This window comes from Lycium ferocissimum, chromosome 10 (assembly GCF_029784015.1).
Source record: "Lycium ferocissimum isolate CSIRO_LF1 chromosome 10, AGI_CSIRO_Lferr_CH_V1, whole genome shotgun sequence".
NCBI classification, from domain to species: Eukaryota; Viridiplantae; Streptophyta; class Magnoliopsida; order Solanales; family Solanaceae; genus Lycium; species Lycium ferocissimum.
Genome location: NC_081351.1, coordinates 19094651 through 19115979, shown reverse-complemented (window position 1 = coordinate 19115979; position 21329 = coordinate 19094651). Strand labels below are relative to the sequence as shown.

The following is a 21329-nucleotide window of genomic DNA, read 5'->3' as shown; positions in this document are numbered from 1 at the left end:
CACGAATACATGCCCTAGCCCGGGACGCAGTGAAGGAAGTAATAACAGCTCGCACGAGCAAGAAAGAAGTGAAAACCACACGCACATAAATCACTTTCAAAGACTCAATGAAATAATCTAAATGAACCGTCATTTGAAAGTCGGGACAATAATTATATCAAATATCTTTCGACGCCATCGGGAAACATATCAAACATCATGAGCATATCGAAGAACCGTAGGGACCATAGTCATACATCAAACCAATCCGAGCCCGCCATGAAAGTTACGGGCATTATACGTTATAGAATCATTTGCGAGCATATCAAAGCAATCCGGTTCCGTCTATGAAAGTTACGGACATTTTTAGACATAGGATCTTTTAAGAACAAAAATTCTTTTGCAACATTTGAAATTCAATCATACATAAGACTTAAGGACCAAGTTTCTACCACATTAAGGATACCAATACTAAGAGGTGAATAAGGATCGTAAACATGCTCGGATTATAAGAATAGAATTACCTCGAGGATCGTGTCATAACTTACTTACACTAAGACATGCCAAAAGAAAGGAAGGGTAAGTTTACATACCTCGTCCGCTTCCTAAGCTAATCCAAACTCAAGTCTCGGACTCCCGCATCTACAATACGTCAATAAATACCAAACATTAGCTATAGGCACTTAGGAATTCAATCGTAAGTTAGCATTTGTCTACGTAAATTTGGGCGAAAGATTTCCCCCCGTTTATATGCCTAGCCCGAATCCTCAATTCAAGAACTAACAACACCAACAACAATACCAATAGTATTAACATCATTTCCAATACCGACGTATGCCATAAAACAGCCCGCACATCGTTTTTCAAATTTCTCAACCAACCAAATTTGCGATATAACTATTTAATAATTTTATTTCCGTAAAGGAGTCGAAATTCATATGAACAACATCAATAACAACAGCCTTCACATTTTACAAGGTAAATACATTTATTTTCATCCAAAATTCTCTTCAAATCTCCTTCCATAATTCACAACACCAACAAACGAATTTATCGACTATTCCCTCCGTGCTAATCCGTTAAAATTCTAAATAAACTCATTAACAATGAAAAGGAACCGTATTCATACCTTAAGCATGCAGCCCCCACGTTATCACTCTTCTCCTTGGTTGATTTTTAGCTCAAATTGAAGACAACGCAGAGACAACACTTTTCTCTTCATGGGCTTCGGAATTCGGGGCTCGATTTTGGTCAAAATTGGTTTTTCTTCTCTCCAAGGCTCTTCTCTCTCTCTTTCCAGAATTTTCTGGTGTTCTTGGTCTGAAAAATGAGAGGAAAGGGCTGAAATTTCACTTAAATAGGCATGGGTCATGGGCCTAACCCGATTGGGCGGTTTTGGCCTAGCCCACCGACCTTCCGCCTTAAAACGTCCATATCTCCTTATCCAAACGTCACCTGTGGGCCCACGACCTATGGTTGGAAATCTAATTCAATTATCTACAACTTCTAGCTTTGGTATTTTTCCAAATTCTAAACTTATAATACCGTTTCTGCCCCTCGAAGTCAGATCACCCGAAAACGTTGCTTAAAAATATTTGCTTGGAGGACTTCTACTTTGATTTGGCTCAAGGGTCCTTCTTGAGTTATATTTAACTTCACATATGTGATTCATATAAATTGTCGCATGTCCCAAAAAAATCTCAATGTGTGGGCCCCACCTCGACTTGCGAATAATCCGGCGTACAAAAATACGAAATATAATACCGTCAACGTGAGTTTAAATTATGAAGCAACAACATGATTGTCAATTTTAAGCACGTTAATAAGGACCTTCCAATTGGTTGAAAACCGCTAGAAGAAAATATTTTTTGATCAAGATTTGAGGGGCTCAAATTTGGTACATGGCCGAATGGCTCTCTTTATTTTTCTCCAAGTTTATTTAATTTTCTAAGGTTTGAAAGTATGAAGAATGTGATTAATAAGTCATCCAATATACTCATATATAAGTCATCCACGTGTCTCATGGCCCACACATGGCTTGGATGAATTAAAATTAGCCAAGCCATAGGTGGTGCCCCACTCACACCACACGACCAACTTGGCCATTATTTCATGAAATGCCAACTTTCCTAAATTAACTTTTAACCCCAAATTTTCCTTAATATTCCATGCCAATAAATTCATAAGCAACTTATGCCTTAACACAAAATCGAAGGTCAAAAGTCTCTACCTCATATCCCGAATAGTCCCGTCCTTAACTTATCATGGTTAGCTCGGATTGTCCCAAGGTATAAAATACGGGATATAACATTTTACCTCATAGAAACAGTATTTTTTTCCGCCGAGGGGGTTCGGATGAACACCCTCGGCATAGTGTGGCTCCGCCACTGACAATGAGCACCCTTGGAACAATGGTGTGTTGCGGCTTAGTGATTAAGGGTTTTCATTATCAGTCTCGGTCCTTTCCTTGGAATAGCCCTTCGACTTTTGCTAACCAAAGGCGGGCAATTCGCAGAATTGCCCTTTTTTGGGGGTGGTCTTTAAATTTTGCCCTTCGATTAAAACCCATGGGTTCCAAGTTCGAACCCCCACTCAATCAAAAATTTAAAAAAAAAATCGCAAGGCAGAGTTTAAATTTCGCTATGCCTCCACCGGCATACACTTGTTAAGGAATTACCAAAGTTATGCCGGACCCGGCATACTTATGCCAAGTCTGCCCATAAGGCATGAGTATGTCGGGTCCGGCATAACTTTGGTAATTCCTTAACAAGTGTATGCCGGATCCGGCATACACGCGACCCAAACCTTGCCTTGCAATTTTTTTTTTTTTAATTTATGCTTTAGCGGGGTTCGAACCCAGAACCTCATGATTTCTGTGTGAACGCTCAGGGTTGCAACGCGAAGAGCAAAAATTAAAACCAGCAATATGAGGGGCATAATTTAAAGACCACAAATATGAGGGGCAAAATTTAAAGACCACCCCAAAAGAAGGGCAATCAGCGCAAAAAATTCAACCGAAGGCAAATTTAAGTTTCCATAGGCCCAATCTCTCTCTTTTTTCTTTTTTTTTTTCATTGCTTTAAGTAATGTTTGTCTTAATCAAAATTTTAAATTGGGAAGATTTCACTCATACATGTTTAATTTTTTCCTTATGAAAAAATTTGATAATGAAATAACAGTTTATATAAACTTTAAATCTAGTAAAAATATTTTTCTTTGCGATACCTGAAAGTGCTCGATTGAATTTACAAATATATTATTTTAGGTTTATTGATGTTTTTCACATAGCATAAAGCCAAATAAGTCTACTAGTTAATTAAAAATAAAGTATGTTTGATTTGATTTTTAATTACTCAATAAGTTTGTTTAAAACCTTGTCGGATGCCCGGTTCGTTCTTTTCTGGTTTTTTTTTTATTATCTTTTTTATGTTTAAAACCTTGTCGGATGCCTGGTTCGTTCTTTTTTGGTTTTGTTCATTATCTTTTTTTTTTGGTTTTGTTTATTATCTTTTTTTTTAACTTAACCTTCCAACCTTTTGTTTTTACTGGTGCCTGCTAATTTTCTATACTAGACTCCTTGAGTGATTGTCTTTGCTCAACTAAAACTTCCAGTGAAAATTCAAAAACTCATTTCAAATTTTAGTGCTTGGATAATGTTCTGAGGACAAATTGGGAAGGAAATGGCAAAGCTAAATATTATTTATATTGATTTAAAAATTTTGATGCACCTAGTTATTGTGAGAAAAAAAAATATTTACTATAAAAATTTGAACACCCTTAGCCAAATTCCTGGCTCCGCCACTGACTGCATAACATTTAAAGTATGTTCGATTGATCTCAACCATTAGATGACGTAAAGTATGTTCGATTGATCTCAACCATTAGATGACGTAAAGAATAATTAGAAAGTGATATAGTAAAATTGACATTTTATTTATGGCTCCTTAAGAGGTGTGTCAAGACAATATAGGTAGGACGGATCTAGGGCTCGGGGAGAATGTTCATCCGAGCATCCTCCGTGAAGAAATTACACTGCATATATAATATATTTTGTATAGTATTTTTTATGTATACATATAAATTTTGAATATCATAAACACAAGAGTGGAAGTTGGTTCAGTGGTTTAGGAGTTCAAAATTAACTTTGAAAAATCGTGAATCCGCCACAGAATACAGGACAAGCAAAAATGACCGAGGTAAGTAAGAATTTGCTTTGAAGATTGCAGGTATTACTTGGACATTAACAAACTATTATCCACATTTGAAGAGAGGCAAACAAGTGTGCGGACTTTTTTGCAAATGAAAGTCATAGACATGTGGAGGATTTGCTTGTACAGGATAAGGCAATCTAGGAAATGGAATTTTTGCTCCTAGCAATTAAGTAGTGTAGCTTATAAATGATCTTAGAACTTTTTACTATTTTCACTGTACCAAAAAAAAAAAATTGGCACGAAACATTTAAAGAAAAATAGTGGAAATTTACTGAAATTTGTACAAAAGAATTTGTTGATACAAGAATGAAGTCATCACTAGCAAAGATGATCTGAAAGCTTCCTTTCTCCTAACAAACCAGATCAGATCTATCATTTATTTCAGTAATGGACTTCATTTCCATTTGAATCTCGATAATATTGGAATTTAGAAGACTTTTGAAACTTCTACTTTTAGATTTGACATAACATTTATTTGGTTATAAAATTTTTGAAAGATGAAGTTAAAAGTATCATAAGATTTGTGTTATAAAACCTTTTCATCAAGCCTAAAATAAGAATTGGAAGTTAATATTGAATTGTTTTCGAATTTAAATATGTGTCGATCTTTTTTAAACGTATTAATTAAAAAAAATCGTGCTTGTTGAAATTGAGGGAGTATCAAGTCAGATATGATGATCAACTGTGTTGGTTTTAGAGTGCGAAAACTTAGTTCTTTAGTTTTTATTAAATTGAAAACCACAGTTTGCGAAATTTTTAACATTATTATTATTATTATTTTTTTTTTTGTAAAAAGAATAGCTCAAATAAATATTTTTTTTTCAAAAATTTAAACTAAATTTTCAAATTATGAAACAGACGTAACACTGATCTTTGAAGTGAAAAGAAGTTTATCAATATCTTGTTGATCGGTAGAAAATATATGTCCTGCTAGTAGTCCCTTTTTTCTAATTCTTATGGTCATCTTTTTGTGATCAATAAAACAATATACTAAATGTTTTTTTAGGAAATGAATTGTTACTTCTCAGCCTGTTAAAAGTAGTTAGCCAAGATTTTTGTTTTCCTGATAATACAATGTTGTGTTTGTGACCAAAACAGAATCCCCAGAACATGTGTTGTTTTGCTATGCTGGACTAATGTTAGTGTGAGTCATTTTTTATGGCTTGATATGCATGCATTAATTAATACAGGTTTGGTATTAACAGTTAATTTCTTTCTTGTTTTTTAAAATAATTTACAAAATTGTTGAGTTTATAAGTTTGTATTACATTAGTTCATATAGAATCAAAGTTCTTATTAAAAGCAATAGTGACATGTCAAATAAATAGAGGCGTTGATAAGTTGATATTTTACCAACTTATTTCTTCTTTAATCTTAGATTGTTGCTATATTTTGATTGAGAAAATAGTGCATTTAATGTCGTTTACTTCCATTTTATAGGTTAGATTTTTATAGGTTCATATGATTGAGAAGAGCTTTGGAAGAAACCAAGTGAAAAAATAAAGTCAAAAAGAGGCCAAATTGAAGAAATGACAAAAACTGGACAGTTTTGCAAAACGGGTCAGATTTGCAAAAAACGAAAATCAGGGGTTGTTTTGGTCTAATTTTGAGTGGGAAAATTTTGGGACTACAAAAGCAAGACTTGAAGGCATTATTTTTCATCTTTGGCCATTTTTACAAGAGTTGGAAGCTAGGGTTCATCAACCACATCATTGGAGGAGAAGATTGAAGCACTTTAATGATAAATTTCTTAACTCTTTTTTCAATTTCTTGCTTTATATTGTATATCTAAGTGTGTAGAATTTTATTCCATCACTTTAATATTGTTTATGAAAATATTCATTTGCAAAGTTGGATGAAATCTCTTGTTATGCTTATGTATTGAATGATTTTTATTTCTATTGAAGTGGGTCTTTGTTGTTTTAATTAATCTTGTTCTTTAATGTTTCTTAAGGGATTAGCTAACCCTAAGGCCCGCCTATTTACTTCGATTTGAGCTCGAGAGAGGAGATTGAGGTTGGAAAAGATTAATTAACGAGAAATAAGAAAGTTACTTGAGATTATATTGATTGTGCTTAATATCACACTCTAAGGCTTGAGAAAACTTAGAGTGAAATTCATTGATTTGGTCAAGAGACTTTTGATGAGATTTTAGAGATCATTATCTAATTAGCATAAACTCACTCTTAGTTGTAAAATCGTGAAATACATGGATCGTTACTTGAGCGTAACTTCCTTTGTATCCATACTTGTGGCCATTGATCATTTTACCCCCTTTCTAGTTAGTTTTATCTTTGTTAGTTGTTAAACCAATCAAGTATTGAAAAAGTGTTTGACTTAGCTTAGTTGGTGATAATTCCTTACTTGTTTAAATCGCCTTTATATTGTTCCCTGTGAATTTGACCCCGACTCATAGTTAGGTAAATTATATTGCGACTACTATATACACTTTCTCATTGAGAAGTGAATTTGGACGTTATCAGGCGTTAGTACGTATTTCTATCAGACGGATTAACCATTCACATTCAGAGCCGCGTGAATCAAATGCTATCAACATTCAAGATAAACTATATCGATATAAGTAATTCCGAAATTAGTTATATCACAAATTTGATATTATTTTTATACCTCATCTAATGTGGGATTCTTGATATAGCTAACCCCGTGATAAAACAACCAAATAAGTGAATAACCATAATGTATTAATTTCTATATAATTCTTCTTCAAAAGTCATCTAAGAAGGTCAAGGTCAAAATGGAAAATAAAAGTTTATCTCTTATTTAGCCAAATACAAATTTTATCTTGTCGTATATGCCACTTTTAATCAAATGAACCAAACATCTGCCTAAACGATCTGCTAACTAATCTCGCTATTATTTAATACTCATATCATGGTTTCGATATAATTACTTGTTTGCTAACCATATGATCCCTTGACTTATAAATATTTACAATTCTTTTTACTAGTTAACCAACATTAATAATTTGATAAATTATAGTATTGTTCAAAAAATTAAGTCGAGAGTAAAATAAATCATGATCATGAAATAATACCCGTAGACACGGGATTTTTGACCCTCCCCAGGGTGTTTCACCTTCTAGCTTCCAATTTTTTAATTTTTTTTATAATTTTGATGTGTCAATTATTCTATTTTATTTAGTAGATTTATTTACGGAAACGAAAATCAAGGAAAAGGAGTCAAAAAATATTTACTATTTTAGACTGCAAGTTTTGTGTTTTAAAGGAAGGAAAATTATATTTAAAAAAAAGGTCTATTTTTTCTTTAATTAATTACTTTTGAATTATTTCTTAGTCTAGTTATTTAACTTCCCTTATTTTTGATTTAGAAGTAGTTGATTGATATATTCATCGTGGTATTTTTATTCAATCGAAAGAAAAGATAAAAATTGCTCCTCATTTTTTTTCCCTTGTACGCACTAGTGCACATTTTTTCCCTTAAATTTTCTTCTCAGAATCCACTTTTGTACACATGCACACGTGATAACATTTTCACATAGGATACATTTTTCCTTCGTATCCTACACTAGCACACATGATCACATTTCCACATAGGACACTTTTTTCCTTCATACCCTACACTAGCACACATGATAACATTTCCACACAAGATACCTTTTTCCTTCATACCCTACACTAGCATACATGATAACATTTCCACAGAGGATACCTTTTTCCTTCGTACCCTACACTAGCACACATGATAACATTTCTACATAGGATACCTTTTCCTTCGTAGCCTACACTAGCACACATGATAACATTTTTACGTAGAATTCTTTTTCCCAAAATCCTACACCACGCCACACACACACATATATATAGACTACACATATTATCCATCACACACACAATTCAGCCGTAACCCACCAAACAAAACGAGCATCTAGAGCTGATATTCAAGAATCAGCCGCCATATATCTCTGAATGAATTAAAGGGGAAAAAAAAAAAAGATAGCCTCGAAGATACACACGTCAGGCTTTCCTTTTTCTTTTTTCACCATTTTTGTACCCCTTGACATTCATGATTCATTCAGCCATTTTAGCCATGAAAATTACTGTGGACAACCACAAAAACCAGCCACCAACCTCAACGAAACAGCCATGAAAATCGAAGCTCGGAACCACCCCTTTCACCATTAAAACCAACACATTCAAACACCCATAGCCAGAGTCTATTAGAGGTCAAGCTCGAAGCGTGAGAGGTCGTTTGAGGTTGTGGTCTATGGTCCGAGGTTTCCGCTACGGTTCCATTTTACGTCGCAGTTCCGATAGTCGGAGTTGATGTAACTATTTGTTTAGCGGAAGGTTCAGTCAAGATAATAAAGACTTTATTTTTGTTGTACAAATGAAGGTCAATTCTTTCTTTTAGTTACTGTTTAAATGTTGCTGTATATGTTGCCCTTTTGTTTACTATCTTATGCCTTGGATTTTCATTGTGCTTAATATTGTTTCTCGTTAATTAATTAAATTCTTTGCATGACTAGAGTTAATGTTTAAAATACAAAGGTTCGTTTTGGGTGATGAGTTCTGATTCTCAAAGCATGAAAAATATTTTGTTTTGAGTTAAATTAGATTTTTGGGTCGTGGGGTGCTTTAGATTTGACGTAATATATTTGGGTTTAGAGACAAATGTTTCGTTCACCGTAAATAATGGGTTCGTGAATGTTTGGCCATGCATTTGATTTGTTTCCATGAAAATGTTTGTGAATTTTCAGCTTATAACATGTAGTAGCAGTTGAAGTTTTAACATTACATCTTGTTCAATTCATTCAAGTGTTGATACTTTCTGAAAATAGGGGATATTTATATTTATTCGGTTCATTCCATACTTTAATTCTTTGTAGTTGTTTTGAATTAGAATGTTTGAATATATTTTCCAATCGTTTCATTGGTCCGCTTTAGAATAATTGGGCTGAGTATTTTTTGGGCTTAAATTACTTTTAAGGCTCGGTTAATTAATTACTAGGGTGAGATGAGATGCGAATTATTTCAAATCTCGTTGTCAAGTATAAAAGAAAAGAGTGGTAAAACTAATTGTAAGGGAGCGAGAGGGATTGCAAATTTATTCAAAACCCGTTATCAAAAGAGTGAAAATTAACCAAAACAAAGCGTCTCAGATTTAACAAACAAATAATCATTTTAACGATAGATTTTCTTAGGTGTGTTTAAATGTTGACCATATGTTCGGTTGCGGACCTTGGTTAAGCATTAATTAATAACTCAAAAGAGTCACGTAGGTGGTTACGCTCCTTGACTTTATAAATAATTCGAGTTTGACCATGTGTTTGGATACACTCCTTGGTCGATTCTTGTAAATAATAGGCTTTGTGGGTGGTTACGCTCCTAAGCCAAAAATATAGTAAGTCTCATTTTTTAAAAACTAATTTTAGGTAATTAAGCGATTAAAATAAACATATTTCATCCAAGATTTAATTTTAGCCAAGTATAAGTCGATAAAGCCGACCATAATAGAACCACGAGACTCAGGAAATGCCTAATACCTTCTCCCCGGTCAATAGAATTCCTTACCCGGTCTTTTGTTTTCACTGACCAATAATAAATAGAGCCATTTCCTTTTGATTAGGATTCATAAGGTGACTTGGAACACCAAAACTCAATTTCAAGTGGCGACTCTGAATAAATAAATAATCCCTTCTCAAAACGTCACTTTAATTGAAAAAACCCTTTAATAAATAATACCGGGTGTCCTTCGGGGCGCAAAAAGGGGGTGTGACAATACTCATAGTTTATAAGGTGCTCGCAAGCTTCTCCAAAACTTTGTCAAAAAAACCTCTATTATATTTCAAGAAATGGTTTCTTTGTAAACATCTAGTCAAATAAGCAGCATTTTCTTAAATTGATTTTTTTTTCTGAAGAAACACTTTAAATTTGTCCAAAAGAGACTATCCACAATCCGATTTGTATAAAAGGAAAGACCCAGGTCAACACCGAAGCTGGTTTGCCCGAGTGGTTAAGGGGGAAGACTTAAGATCTTCTGCACAGAAGTGCGCGTGGGTTCGAACCCCACAGCCAGCAGTTTTGATGGAACATTTTTTTATTTTTATTTTGCCCGCCATTGACCATTCTTGTTATGTGCATGATCGTAGTCACTAGTATAGGAAAAAAATATAAACATGAAAATAAAATAAAAAAATCTCGTTTCATCTCATTTTATATATGGCTGTAGTTGATTGAGACGAAATTTAAGATGAGAGGCATATTATTGTCAACTTGTAGTCTGGAACACGTTATGACATTTCTACAAAAAACATATTAACAAATATGTGAGAAGTTTAAAGTTAAAGAGTTTTCCATATATAAAAGTGTCACGTAAGATAAAACAAAGAAAGTACATTAGATATCTATCTTTAAGTTATACTCCTAACAGTTTGCTACAAAGGAGTCATGAACGCAGTGGTGCCTCTAGCAATATCTCCCATGCAGTAAGATTTCCAAATTACAGTCTTAATGCAAAGAGATTGGAAAATAAGTAAGAAAAATAAAAGAAGCAATTAGAGGGACAACTCTTTAATTTAAATTATGTTGTTCAAGAAAAGTACATGTTGTCAAAGCTAATATTACTAGATTTTCTCATACTGGCCAGTGATTCTGGCAAGTTAGAGTCAATACAAGAAAGATATAAGTGAAAACATGTATTTTTAGGTATGTATAAAATTTTGAATCCCCTTAACATAAGAGAAATACAAGTTCAAATCCCAAGTATGACACCATTCTTGGATTTTCTTGAATCCCCTTGTCAGGATTTCTGGCTCCATCACTGTACTTAGAGTTAGTGCCATCCTGTGGGAAGAACGGCTGTACGTTTGAATGATACATCGACTTCCTTTTCTAGAAGGTACTTAAATGAAGAAACACAACCAGGCAATGGTCCTTGGATCTTGTTGTGAGAAATATGCAGGACACTAAGCTCAGTAAGTCCACAGATGCAGCTTGATAACTCAACAGATAAACTATTGTTATTGACCTTCAATATTTGCAATTCTTTTAGATTTCCCAAACTCGACGGAATTGACCCTGTGAGTTGATTATTTGATACTGAGAATGTTGTAAGTGTTGTCAAGTAGCCAATTGAATTAGGTATAACCCCAGTGAGTCTATTATTTGCAAGACTCAAATGTTGAATTGAAGGCCATTGGCCAGGAACCAAAGGCAATTGTATTTCTCCCACAAGCTGATTTTGGTCTAGTAAAATGCTGATAATGGACTTTAGTTTGGTAATAGAAAATGGGATTTTGCCAGTTAAGGAATTGTTTGACAAAGAAAGCTTCTGCAGTGCTTGCAAATTCCCTATACTTTCTGGTATTCCCCCTGTCAAGTGGTTATTTTCAAGTCTCAAAATTGTCAAAGATGTCAAGTTTGTGCATAATGACTCTGGTATTGCACCAGAAATTTGATTGGTCTCTAAAGTAAGTTGTTTGAGATTCTTGAGAGCCCCAATGGAGTGAGGAATTTGTCCTGTTAATCCAACTAGTTTGTTGAGATCAAGGACTTCAAGTGAAGTGAGAAGTGAAATTGAAGCAGAAATTGTGCCACTCATTGTGCTTGACACGGATCTCGGAGATTCATCATCACCATCAAGATAGTAACCAGGGAGATTGATTTCTACAACTCTGTTAGTTTTAGAGTTGCAAGAAATGCCTGGCCAATTGCAACAATCTTGGCCTTTCCATTTGCTTAGTCTGCCAGAAGTATCAGTGTGTATGCAAGATTTGAAGTCAATGAGACCCTTGAGATCATCAGGATGACATGCCTTATGTGCACTAGTATTGGTGACCATTAGAGAGACCATTACTAGAAAATAGATAAAGTGATGGGATGCCATTTTGGTCTGCATAAAAAGAAAAGGATGATTATTATGTCAAGGATGGATTCATAACATGCTGGAAACTTTAGAGATTTTGTCATTTACTTGAAAAGAAAGAAAAGAGCTACTTATTAATTAATGGTTGGTCAAATTTCTATATAGAAATGATGTTAGTATATACAATATGTTATTTCACAAAGCAACATGTTCTTTTTTGGTTTCTACCAGATGTCTGGTATTGGCTTTAAGGTCCAGACTAATCACGTAAGCCTGTTAAAGAGGAAAGCGCTCCCTAACATGCTTTTTTTCCATTCCTAGAACCTGAACAAAAACACATATCTAACACACAACATAATACACTTTTTGCTACAGTTAGGCGTTTGGGAAAAGAGTTATTCAATACCAGTTATTTATACCAAATTACATAATTAATCATAGTTAAGTGAGACATGAATACGCATATTCCTATCTCCGGTCCCAAATATTAATTATTATACTTTAAACGAATACTCTTATGATTAAAACTATTAAATGTATTTCTTAAAAAGCGTGTAAGAACTTTAGAAGTCTCATATAATATGGAGCTAGTGAAGGTTTGATTAATACAATACTTAACAAATAAGTCATAAAAGTGCACATAAAAGACACATATCATGTATTCATTAGTTTGGTGCAAACTCGATAAAGGTTCAAAATTCCTATCATCCAGACGAGGACTTCCATTCGTGGTCGAATATTATATGACTTCATGAATCGAAGAATAAATAGTTTGAACTTTGAACAAATATCATACTATATGAATGCATGAATAAATAAAGGAAAAATAAATAGCTTGAAGAAACTACAGAAATTACCAATATGTTAAATGGGAAGCAATCCTAAAGTCCAGCAACTGTTAAAGATTTTTCGGTAATACCTACTTAGATTGAAGCATTTAACAATTTATGTTAAAAGTTTTAGGTAATACCTATTTGGGTTTACAAACATAAAGTTAACCTTCGATATTTAAAGACTAACATATTGTTGCAAATTTGAGGTGGTGGAAAATAGTTGAGAAGTTAAGATACGAACCGTACATTAAAATAGGTAAGTAGTTTTGTTGAATCTTTGATATCCGTTCATGTACAACAACCTAGATTTTTTTTTCGGGGTGGGGGGTGGTTTCCTAAATTACCTTCTATATACAATTTTAGGCTCTGTATGAATTATTTATGAAGTTAATGTGAAGCTTTTTGTTTAGAGAAAATTAACATTTTTAGATACATGGTTTTGTAAAACTCAAACATTGCGAAATTTACATTATGAGGATAACTTTGATTACTAGATACAGCCTCAAAATAATAGGGGTCAAGGTCGACAAGTGAGAAGATGGATGATAAGCTTCATCGTGAGAGGAAGACAACCCGCATCACCAGCTAAGCCCCTAATGACTGCCAACAATAAAGGAGGTAGGAGTGCAGAGGCAAGCAAGAGAAAGGCGGTCAAAACATTTTGGAGGGGCAAGTGTATAAATAGTAGATTTTAGGACCCCTACTAAAGACATAGTCGAAGTTTATATTTTTTACTTTTGTAAATTTAGCTACTTTAAAATCAATTTTAGATTCATGAGTTTGAAGTTGACATAAGTTCAAATTTGAGATGTTTATGTCTGAACTTCGGATATTTATATGCTCGAACTTAAAATAATTTTGTATCTCAATATCATTCTTCCTCTAGTGTGATATATTTGTACTCTATAGAAGAGCCGGTTGGGCTCCTTTACCGTCGTCCGTTCCAATTAAAAATAAAATAAAATTGTGGGCCCCATATACAAAACAACAACTAATATTTAAAAAAAAAAATTGTGGGCCCCATATATATTAAACAACAACTAATATTAAAAAAAATATGGACCCCATATTAAACACCAACCAGTATTAAAAAAAAAAAAAAAAGAAGAAAAAAAAAAGTGGAACCCACCACCTCCAAACTCACGGGGAAAAAAAAGTGGACCCCATATTAACAAAATCAAGCAATATTAAAAATAAAAAAAAAGTGAACCTCATATTAACAAAATCAAGCAATATAAAAAAAAAAAAAAAAAGGGGGTGGACCCCATAAAAAGTGGATCTCATATTAATAAAATCAAGCAATATAAAAAAAAAAGGGTGGGCCCCATACTAAACACCACCAAGCAATAAAAAAAAAAAGTGAACCCCATATTAACAAAATCAAGCAATATAAAAAAAAAAAAATTAACCCTATATTAAAAAAACAAATAATGTCAAAAAAGAAAAAGTGCAGACTTTGTATTCGTAGCAAATACTAATATAATAAAAATTTTAGATATGAAGCGCAAACTACAATATTATATTAATCGTGTTTTGAGGATAGTATACATATATATTATATGTATAAAAATAGTGCAAACTAATAATGTCCAAAAAAAAAAAAGTGCACCCTATAAACCAAGCAATATAAAAAAAGAAAAAAGAAAAAAAAGTGGAACCCACCATCTCTAAACTCACGGAAAAAAAAAGTAGACCCCATTCGTCGTCCGTAGCCCCTTAAAAAAAAGGGGTGGGCCCCATACTAAACACCACCAAGCAATATAAAAAAAGTGAATCCATATTAAAAAAACAAATAATGTCAAAAAAGAAAAAGTGCGTAACAAACACTAATATAATAAAATCGATAGAAGAAACTATAAATATAATAAAGTTTTAGATAGTGTGTGTGTATATATATATATATATATATATATATATATATATATATATATATGTGTATATATATATATATATTATATGCATAAAAATAGTGCAAACTAATAATGTCCCAAAAAAAAAAAAAAGTGCACCCTATAAAGGGTGGGCCCCATACTAAACAACACCAAGCAATATAAAAAATAAAAAAATAAAAAGAAGAAAAAAAAGTGGAACCCACCATCTCTAAACTCACGGAAAAAAAGTGGACCCCATATTAACAAAATCAAGCAATATAAAAAAAAAAAAAGTGAACCCCATATTAAAAAAATAAATAATGTCAAAAAAAAAAAAGTGCAGACTTTGTATTCGTAGCAAACACTAATATAATAAAGTTTTAGAAACACTAATATAATAAAGTTTTAGATACGGAGCACAAACTATAACGTTATATTAATCGTGTTTTGAACATAGTGTATATATATATATATGTGCATAAAAATAGTGCAAACTAATAATGTCCCAAAAAAAAAAGTGCATCCCAAATTAAAAAATCAAACAATATTCATGTAATTTTCAAAGTATCTCATTAAGTCAATAATGATAGATTCATTGCACATGCGTATCAATCCATTAAGAGGAGCAAATGAAATTGCTTTTCTTCAAAAGGTTATGTAGTCAAACCATACAATTTTTTTTATTTTTTTATATTAGCTTGAGATCTAATCTAGCTATTAAACTGTTGTATTTGCTATTTCGCCATGTCATTTATTTGTTATGTTTACTAAAATAAATATACTTAAAATATTTATATTTTAAAATAAGATAGAATTTAATTACTTTTTTTATTTTTATGCTTACTCTAATAAATGTGAAAAGAGATTAATGTCGTAAAAAAATATACCAAATGGAGATCAAATAATGAATAAGGTAAATTAGTCAAATTCTAATTCTAATCGACATTTACTTAAAAAACCATGCAAAAGACAACATGACAAGTAAAATGAGCTAAACGGAGAATATTTACCAAAAATTAAAAAATAGTATTTCTTCATTTAAATAGAAAATCAATTTCTATTTTGTTTCGTTTCGTTTTAAACATGTAAAATTAATTTAATAATTTGAATTAGAATTATCCAAATCAAAATTTGATAAAAAATAATAAGTATTTTACACCTTTAAATTAATCGAATTAAAATTGAAAGTATCAACTGATGCTTAAATATTGCTATTATTTTATCTCAAAGAGAGGAAAATAGTTTCCTTTTAAACAAGTCTTCTCTTTTTAAAAAATATTAATAAATTTGCCGATTTTGTATTCGTAGCAAACACTAATATAATAAAGTTTTAGATACGGAGACAAACTACAATGTTATATTAATAGTGTTTTGAATATATATATATATATATATATATATGTGTGTGTGTAAAACAGTATCCAAACACAACTACATACACATAGATGCACTATAATCTAAAGTGTTGGGCCCGTGCGCAAAGACAGGCATAGACCGTCTAGTATATATATATATCAAAGACATATATAATAATGCCTTTGACATATTATCAATGTCTGAAACTCAAAGTATTTTATATAGCGAACATCCATTCCTCCTAATGTTTTCATGCTTTTCCAGCAACATTCACTTGATTTAAACTTACTTTGCATATTCACGACCAAAAGTCCCACTTCTTTCAGTTTGTAATAATGGTACTGATCTTCATATGGTGATTTGATTTCTCCGTTTAAATAGTGTTCCCAACATGATTCCAGCTCCCAATAACAACATCCAGGGAATTTCAACAAGAAATATGCAGCAACTTCAGGTTTTAAGCTACCAATTTCGATCTTTTTTTTTTTTTTTTTTTTTTTTTGATAATTAATAACTTTCTGTATTAATCACCAAATGTAGCTTTACAAAACCTTAGCCAAGCCATAACACAAATTGCTAAACGAAGTTAAAAAAAAAAAAAAAAAAAAAAAAAGAGCCTATACAAGAGCTACAAATAAAACATAAGGCTATTGACAAAATTCCTAATTCTTGGAGGTGCTCGAACACAACAAACATAGGCAATCTCTTCGGCAATCAGCTGCTCTACCCTACTTCTTTTTCAAACGTTCTCAGATTTCTTTCCATCCATACACTGTGAATTAACTAGGTATAGGGCATTTTGAACAATTGAGTTTCCTGTGACTTCCTTTGGCACTCCTTATCAAAGTATGCAAACAAATACTCATTTGGTATACATAAAAGTTCAAAGTTTAAAGAGGTTTCCATCTATATAATAGTGTCACGTAAGATAAAACAAAGGAAGTATTTATGTATCCATGTTTAAGTTATAACAGTTTGCTACAAAGGAGTTATGAATGTGTGGGGCCTCTAGCAATCTATCTTTCATGCAGAAGGATTTCTAAATCACATTCTGAATGATTGGAAAATAAGTAAGAAAAATAAAAGAAGCAATTAGAGTGACAACTCTTTGATTTATATTATGTTGTTCAACAAAAAGTACAGGTTTGTCGAAGCTAATATTATTAGATTTTCTCATACTAGCCAGTGATTCTGGCAAGCTAGAGTATCATAAAAGAAAGAGATATAAGTTTTTTTAGGCATGTATAAAATTTTGAATCCCCTTAACATAAGAGAAATACAAGCTCAAATCCCAAGTATGACACCATTCTTGGATTTTCTTGAATTCCCTTGTCAGGATTTCTGGCTCCATCACTGTACTTAGAGTTAGTGCCATCCTGTGGGAAGAACGGCTGTACGTTTGAATGATACATCGACTTCCTTTTCTAGAAGGTACTTAAATGAAGAAACACAACCAGGCAATGGTCCTTGGATCTTGTTGTGAGAAATATGCAGGACACTAAGCTCAGTAAGTCCACAGATGCAGCTTGATAACTCAACAGATAAACTGTTGTTATTGACCTTCAATATTTGCAATTCTTTTAGATTTCCCAAACTCGAAGGAATTGACCCTGTGAGTTGATTATTTGATACTGAGAATGTTGTAAGTGTTGTCAAGTAGCCAATTGAATTAGGTATAACCCCAGTGAGTCTATTATTTGCAAGACTCAAATGTTGAATTGAAGGCCATTGGCCAGGAACCAAAGGCAATTGTATTTCTCCCACAAGCTGATTTTGGTCTAGTAAAATGCTGATAATGGACTTTAGTTTGGTAATAGAAAATGGGATTTTGCCAGTTAATGAATTGTTTGACAAAGAAAGCTTCTGCAGTGCTTGCAAATTCCCTATACTTTCTGGTATTCCCCCTGTCAAGTGGTTATTTTCAAGTCTCAAAATTGTCAAAGATGTCAAGTTTGTGCATAATGACTCTGGTATTGCACCAGAAATTTGATTGGTCTCTAAAGTAAGTTGTTTGAGATTCTTGAGAGCCCCAATGGAGTGAGGAATTTGTCCTGTTAATCCAACTAGTTTGTTGAGATCAAGGACTTCAAGTGAAGTCAGAAGTGAAATTGAAGCAGAAATTGTGCCACTCATTGTGCTTGACACGGATCTCGGAGATTCATCATCACCATCAAGATAGTAACCAGAGATTGATTTCTACAACTCTGTTAGTTTTAGAGTTGCAAGAAATGCCTGGCCAATTGCAACAATCTTGGCCTTTCCATTTGCTTAGTCTGCCAGAAGTATCAGTGTGTATGCAAGATTTGAAGTCAATGAGACCCTTGAGATCATCAGGATGACATGCCTATGTGCACTAGTATGACCATTAGAGAGACCATTACTAGAAAATAGATAAAGTGATGGGATGCCATTTTGGTCTGAAAAAGAAAAGGATGATTATTATGTCAAGAATGGATTCATAACATGCTGGAAACTTTAGAGATTTTGTCATTTACTTGAAAAGAAAGAAAAGAGCTACTTATTAATTAATGGTTGGTCAAATTTCTATATAGAAATGATGTTAGTATATACAATATGTTATTTCACAAAGCAACATGTTCTTTTTTGGTTTCTACCAGATGTCCGGTATTGGCTTTAAGGTCCGTACTAACCATTTACCAAGAGAAAGCGCTCCCTAATATGCTTTTTTTCCATTCCTAGAACCAACAAAACACATATCTAACACACAACATAATACACTTTTTGCTACAATTAGGCGTTTGGGAAAAGAGTTATTCAATACCATTATTTATACCAAATTACATAATTAATCATAGTTAAGTGAGACATGAATACACATATTCCTATCTCCGGTCCCAAATATTAATTATTATACTTTAAACAAATACTCTTATGATTAAAACTATTAAATGTATTTCTTAAAAAGCGTGTAAGAACTTTAGAAGTCTCATATAATATGGAGCTAGTGAAGGTTTCATTAATACAATACTTAACAAATAAGTCATAAAAGTGCACATAAAAGACACATATCATGTATTCATTAGTTTTATTGGTGCAAAACTCGATAAAGGTTCAAAATTCCTATCATCCAGACGAGGACTTCCATTCGTGGTCGAATATTATATGACTTCATGAATCGAAGAATAAATAGTTTGAACTTTGAACAAATATCATACTATATGAATGCATGAATAAATAAAGGAAAAATAAATAGCTTGAAGAAACTACAGAAATTACCAATATGTTAAATGGGAAGCAATCCTAAAGTCCAGCAACTGTTAAAGATTTTTTCGGTAATACCTACTTAGATTGAAGCATTTAACAATTTATGTTAAAAGTTTTAGGTAATACCTATTTGGGTTTACAAACATAAAGTTAACCTTCGATATTTAAAGACTAACATATTGTTGCAAATTTGAGATGGTGGAAAATAGTTGAGAAGTTAAGATACGAACGTACATTAAAATAGGTAAGTAGTTTTGTTGAATCTTTGATATCCGTTCATGTACAACAACCTAGATTTTTTTTTTCGGGGTGGGGGGGGGGGTTGGTTTCCTAAATTACCTTCTATATACAATTTTAGGCTCTGTATGAATTATTTATGAAGTTAATGTGAAGCTTTTTGTTTAGAGGAAATTAACATTTTTAGATACATGGTTTTGTAAAACTCAAACATTGCGAAATTTACATTATGAGCATAACTTTGATTACTAGATACAAATCAAAATAATAGGGGTCAAGGTCGAAAGTGAGAAGATGGATGATAAGCTTCATCGTGAGAGGAAGACAACCCGCATCACCACTCAAGCCCCTAATGAAACAATAAAGGAGGTAGGAGTCAGAGGCAAACAAGAGAAAGGCGGTCAAAACATTTTGGAGGGCAAGTGTATAAATAGTAGATTTTAGGACCCACTAAAGACATAATGAATTATATTTTTTACTTTTGTAAATTTAGCTACTTTAAAATTTTTAGATTCATGAGTTTGAAGTTGACATAAGTTCAAATTTGAGATGTTTATGTCGAACTTCGGATATTTATATGCTCGAACTTAAAATAATTTTGTATCTCAATATCATTCTTCCTCTGGTGTGATATATTTGTACTCTATAGAAGATTTAAAATGGGTATCTTTACCGTCGTCCGTTCCAATTAAAAATAAAATAAAATTGTGGGCCCCATATACAAAACAACAACTATATTTAAAAAAAAATTGTGGGCTCCATATATATTAAACAACAACTAATATTAAAAAAAATATGGACCCCATATTAAACACCAACCAGTATTAAAAAAAAAAAGAGAGAAGAAAAAAAAAGTGAAACCCACCACCTCCAAACTCACGGGGAAAAAAAAGAAATCATATTAACAAAATCTATTAAAAAAAAAAATTTTCATCTTTAACAAAATCCCAAGAATATAAAAAAAAAAGGGGGGGTGGGCCCCAAAAAAGGACCTCATATTAACAAAAATCGAAAGAAAAAAAAAAAAATCTGGGCCCCATACTAAACACCACCAAGCAATAAAAAAAAATTAAAAAAAAAAAAGGAACCCTATATTAACAAAATCAAGCAATATAAAATAAAATAAAATTTAACCCTATATTAAAAAAAAAATAAATAATGTCAAAAAAAAAAGTGCACTTTGTATTCGTAAAGAAACACTAATATAATAAAGTTTTAAATACGAAGCGCAAACTACAATATTATATTAATCGTGTTTTGAGGATAAAAGATATATATATTAAAAAAACCCACCACCTCCAAACTCACGGGGAAAAAAAAAGTGGACCCCATATTAACAAAATCAAGCAACATTAAAAAAAAAAAAAGTGAACCTCATATTAACAAAATCAAGCAATATAAAAAAAAAAAAAAGAGGGTGGGCCCCATACTAAACACCACCAAGCAATAAAAAGAAAAAATTTGGACCTCATATTAACAAAATCAAGCAATATAAAAAAAAGGGGTGGGCCCCATACTAAACACCACCAAGCAATAAAAAAAAAAAAAAAAGTGAACCCTATATTAACAAAATCAAGCAATATAAAAAAAAAAAAATTTAACCCTATATTAAAAAAACAAATAATGTCAAAAAAGAAAAAGTGCAGACTTTGTATTTTTTAATATAATAAAGTTTTAGATACGAAGCGCAAACTACAATATTATATTAATCGTGTTTTGAGGATAGTATACATAAATTAAAAAAAAAGTGGAACCCACCACCTCCAAACTCA

The 21329-nt window shown here is 32.3% G+C and overlaps 1 protein-coding gene, 1 non-coding gene and 1 pseudogene across 2 annotated transcripts; 1 reads left to right on the top strand and 2 right to left on the bottom strand.

Annotated features, from left to right (window-relative positions):
- The first annotated feature begins 10166 nt into the window (after positions 1 to 10166).
- Positions 10167 to 10249, top strand: TRNAL-UAA (transfer RNA leucine (anticodon UAA)). Its single transcript has one exon. It is a non-coding gene; the product is annotated as a tRNA-Leu (tRNA).
- A 292-nt stretch (positions 10250 to 10541) lies between these two features.
- On the bottom strand, positions 10542 to 12057 carry LOC132032696 (probable leucine-rich repeat receptor-like protein kinase At1g35710). The gene has a single exon (XM_059422371.1). It carries the CDS (start codon positions 12054 to 12056, stop codon positions 11004 to 11006), a length of 1053 nt encoding a protein of 350 aa, XP_059278354.1. The 5' UTR covers position 12057; the 3' UTR covers positions 10542 to 11003.
- A 5189-nt stretch (positions 12058 to 17246) lies between these two features.
- On the bottom strand, positions 17247 to 18506 carry LOC132032697 (probable leucine-rich repeat receptor-like protein kinase At1g35710; annotated as a pseudogene).
- Positions 18507 to 21329: the final 2823 nt, after the last annotated feature.

Coding starts and splice junctions, on each gene's coding strand:
- LOC132032696 (XM_059422371.1), bottom strand. CDS start 12,056: ATGGCATCCCATCACTTTATCTATTTTCTAGTAATGGTCTCTCTAATG.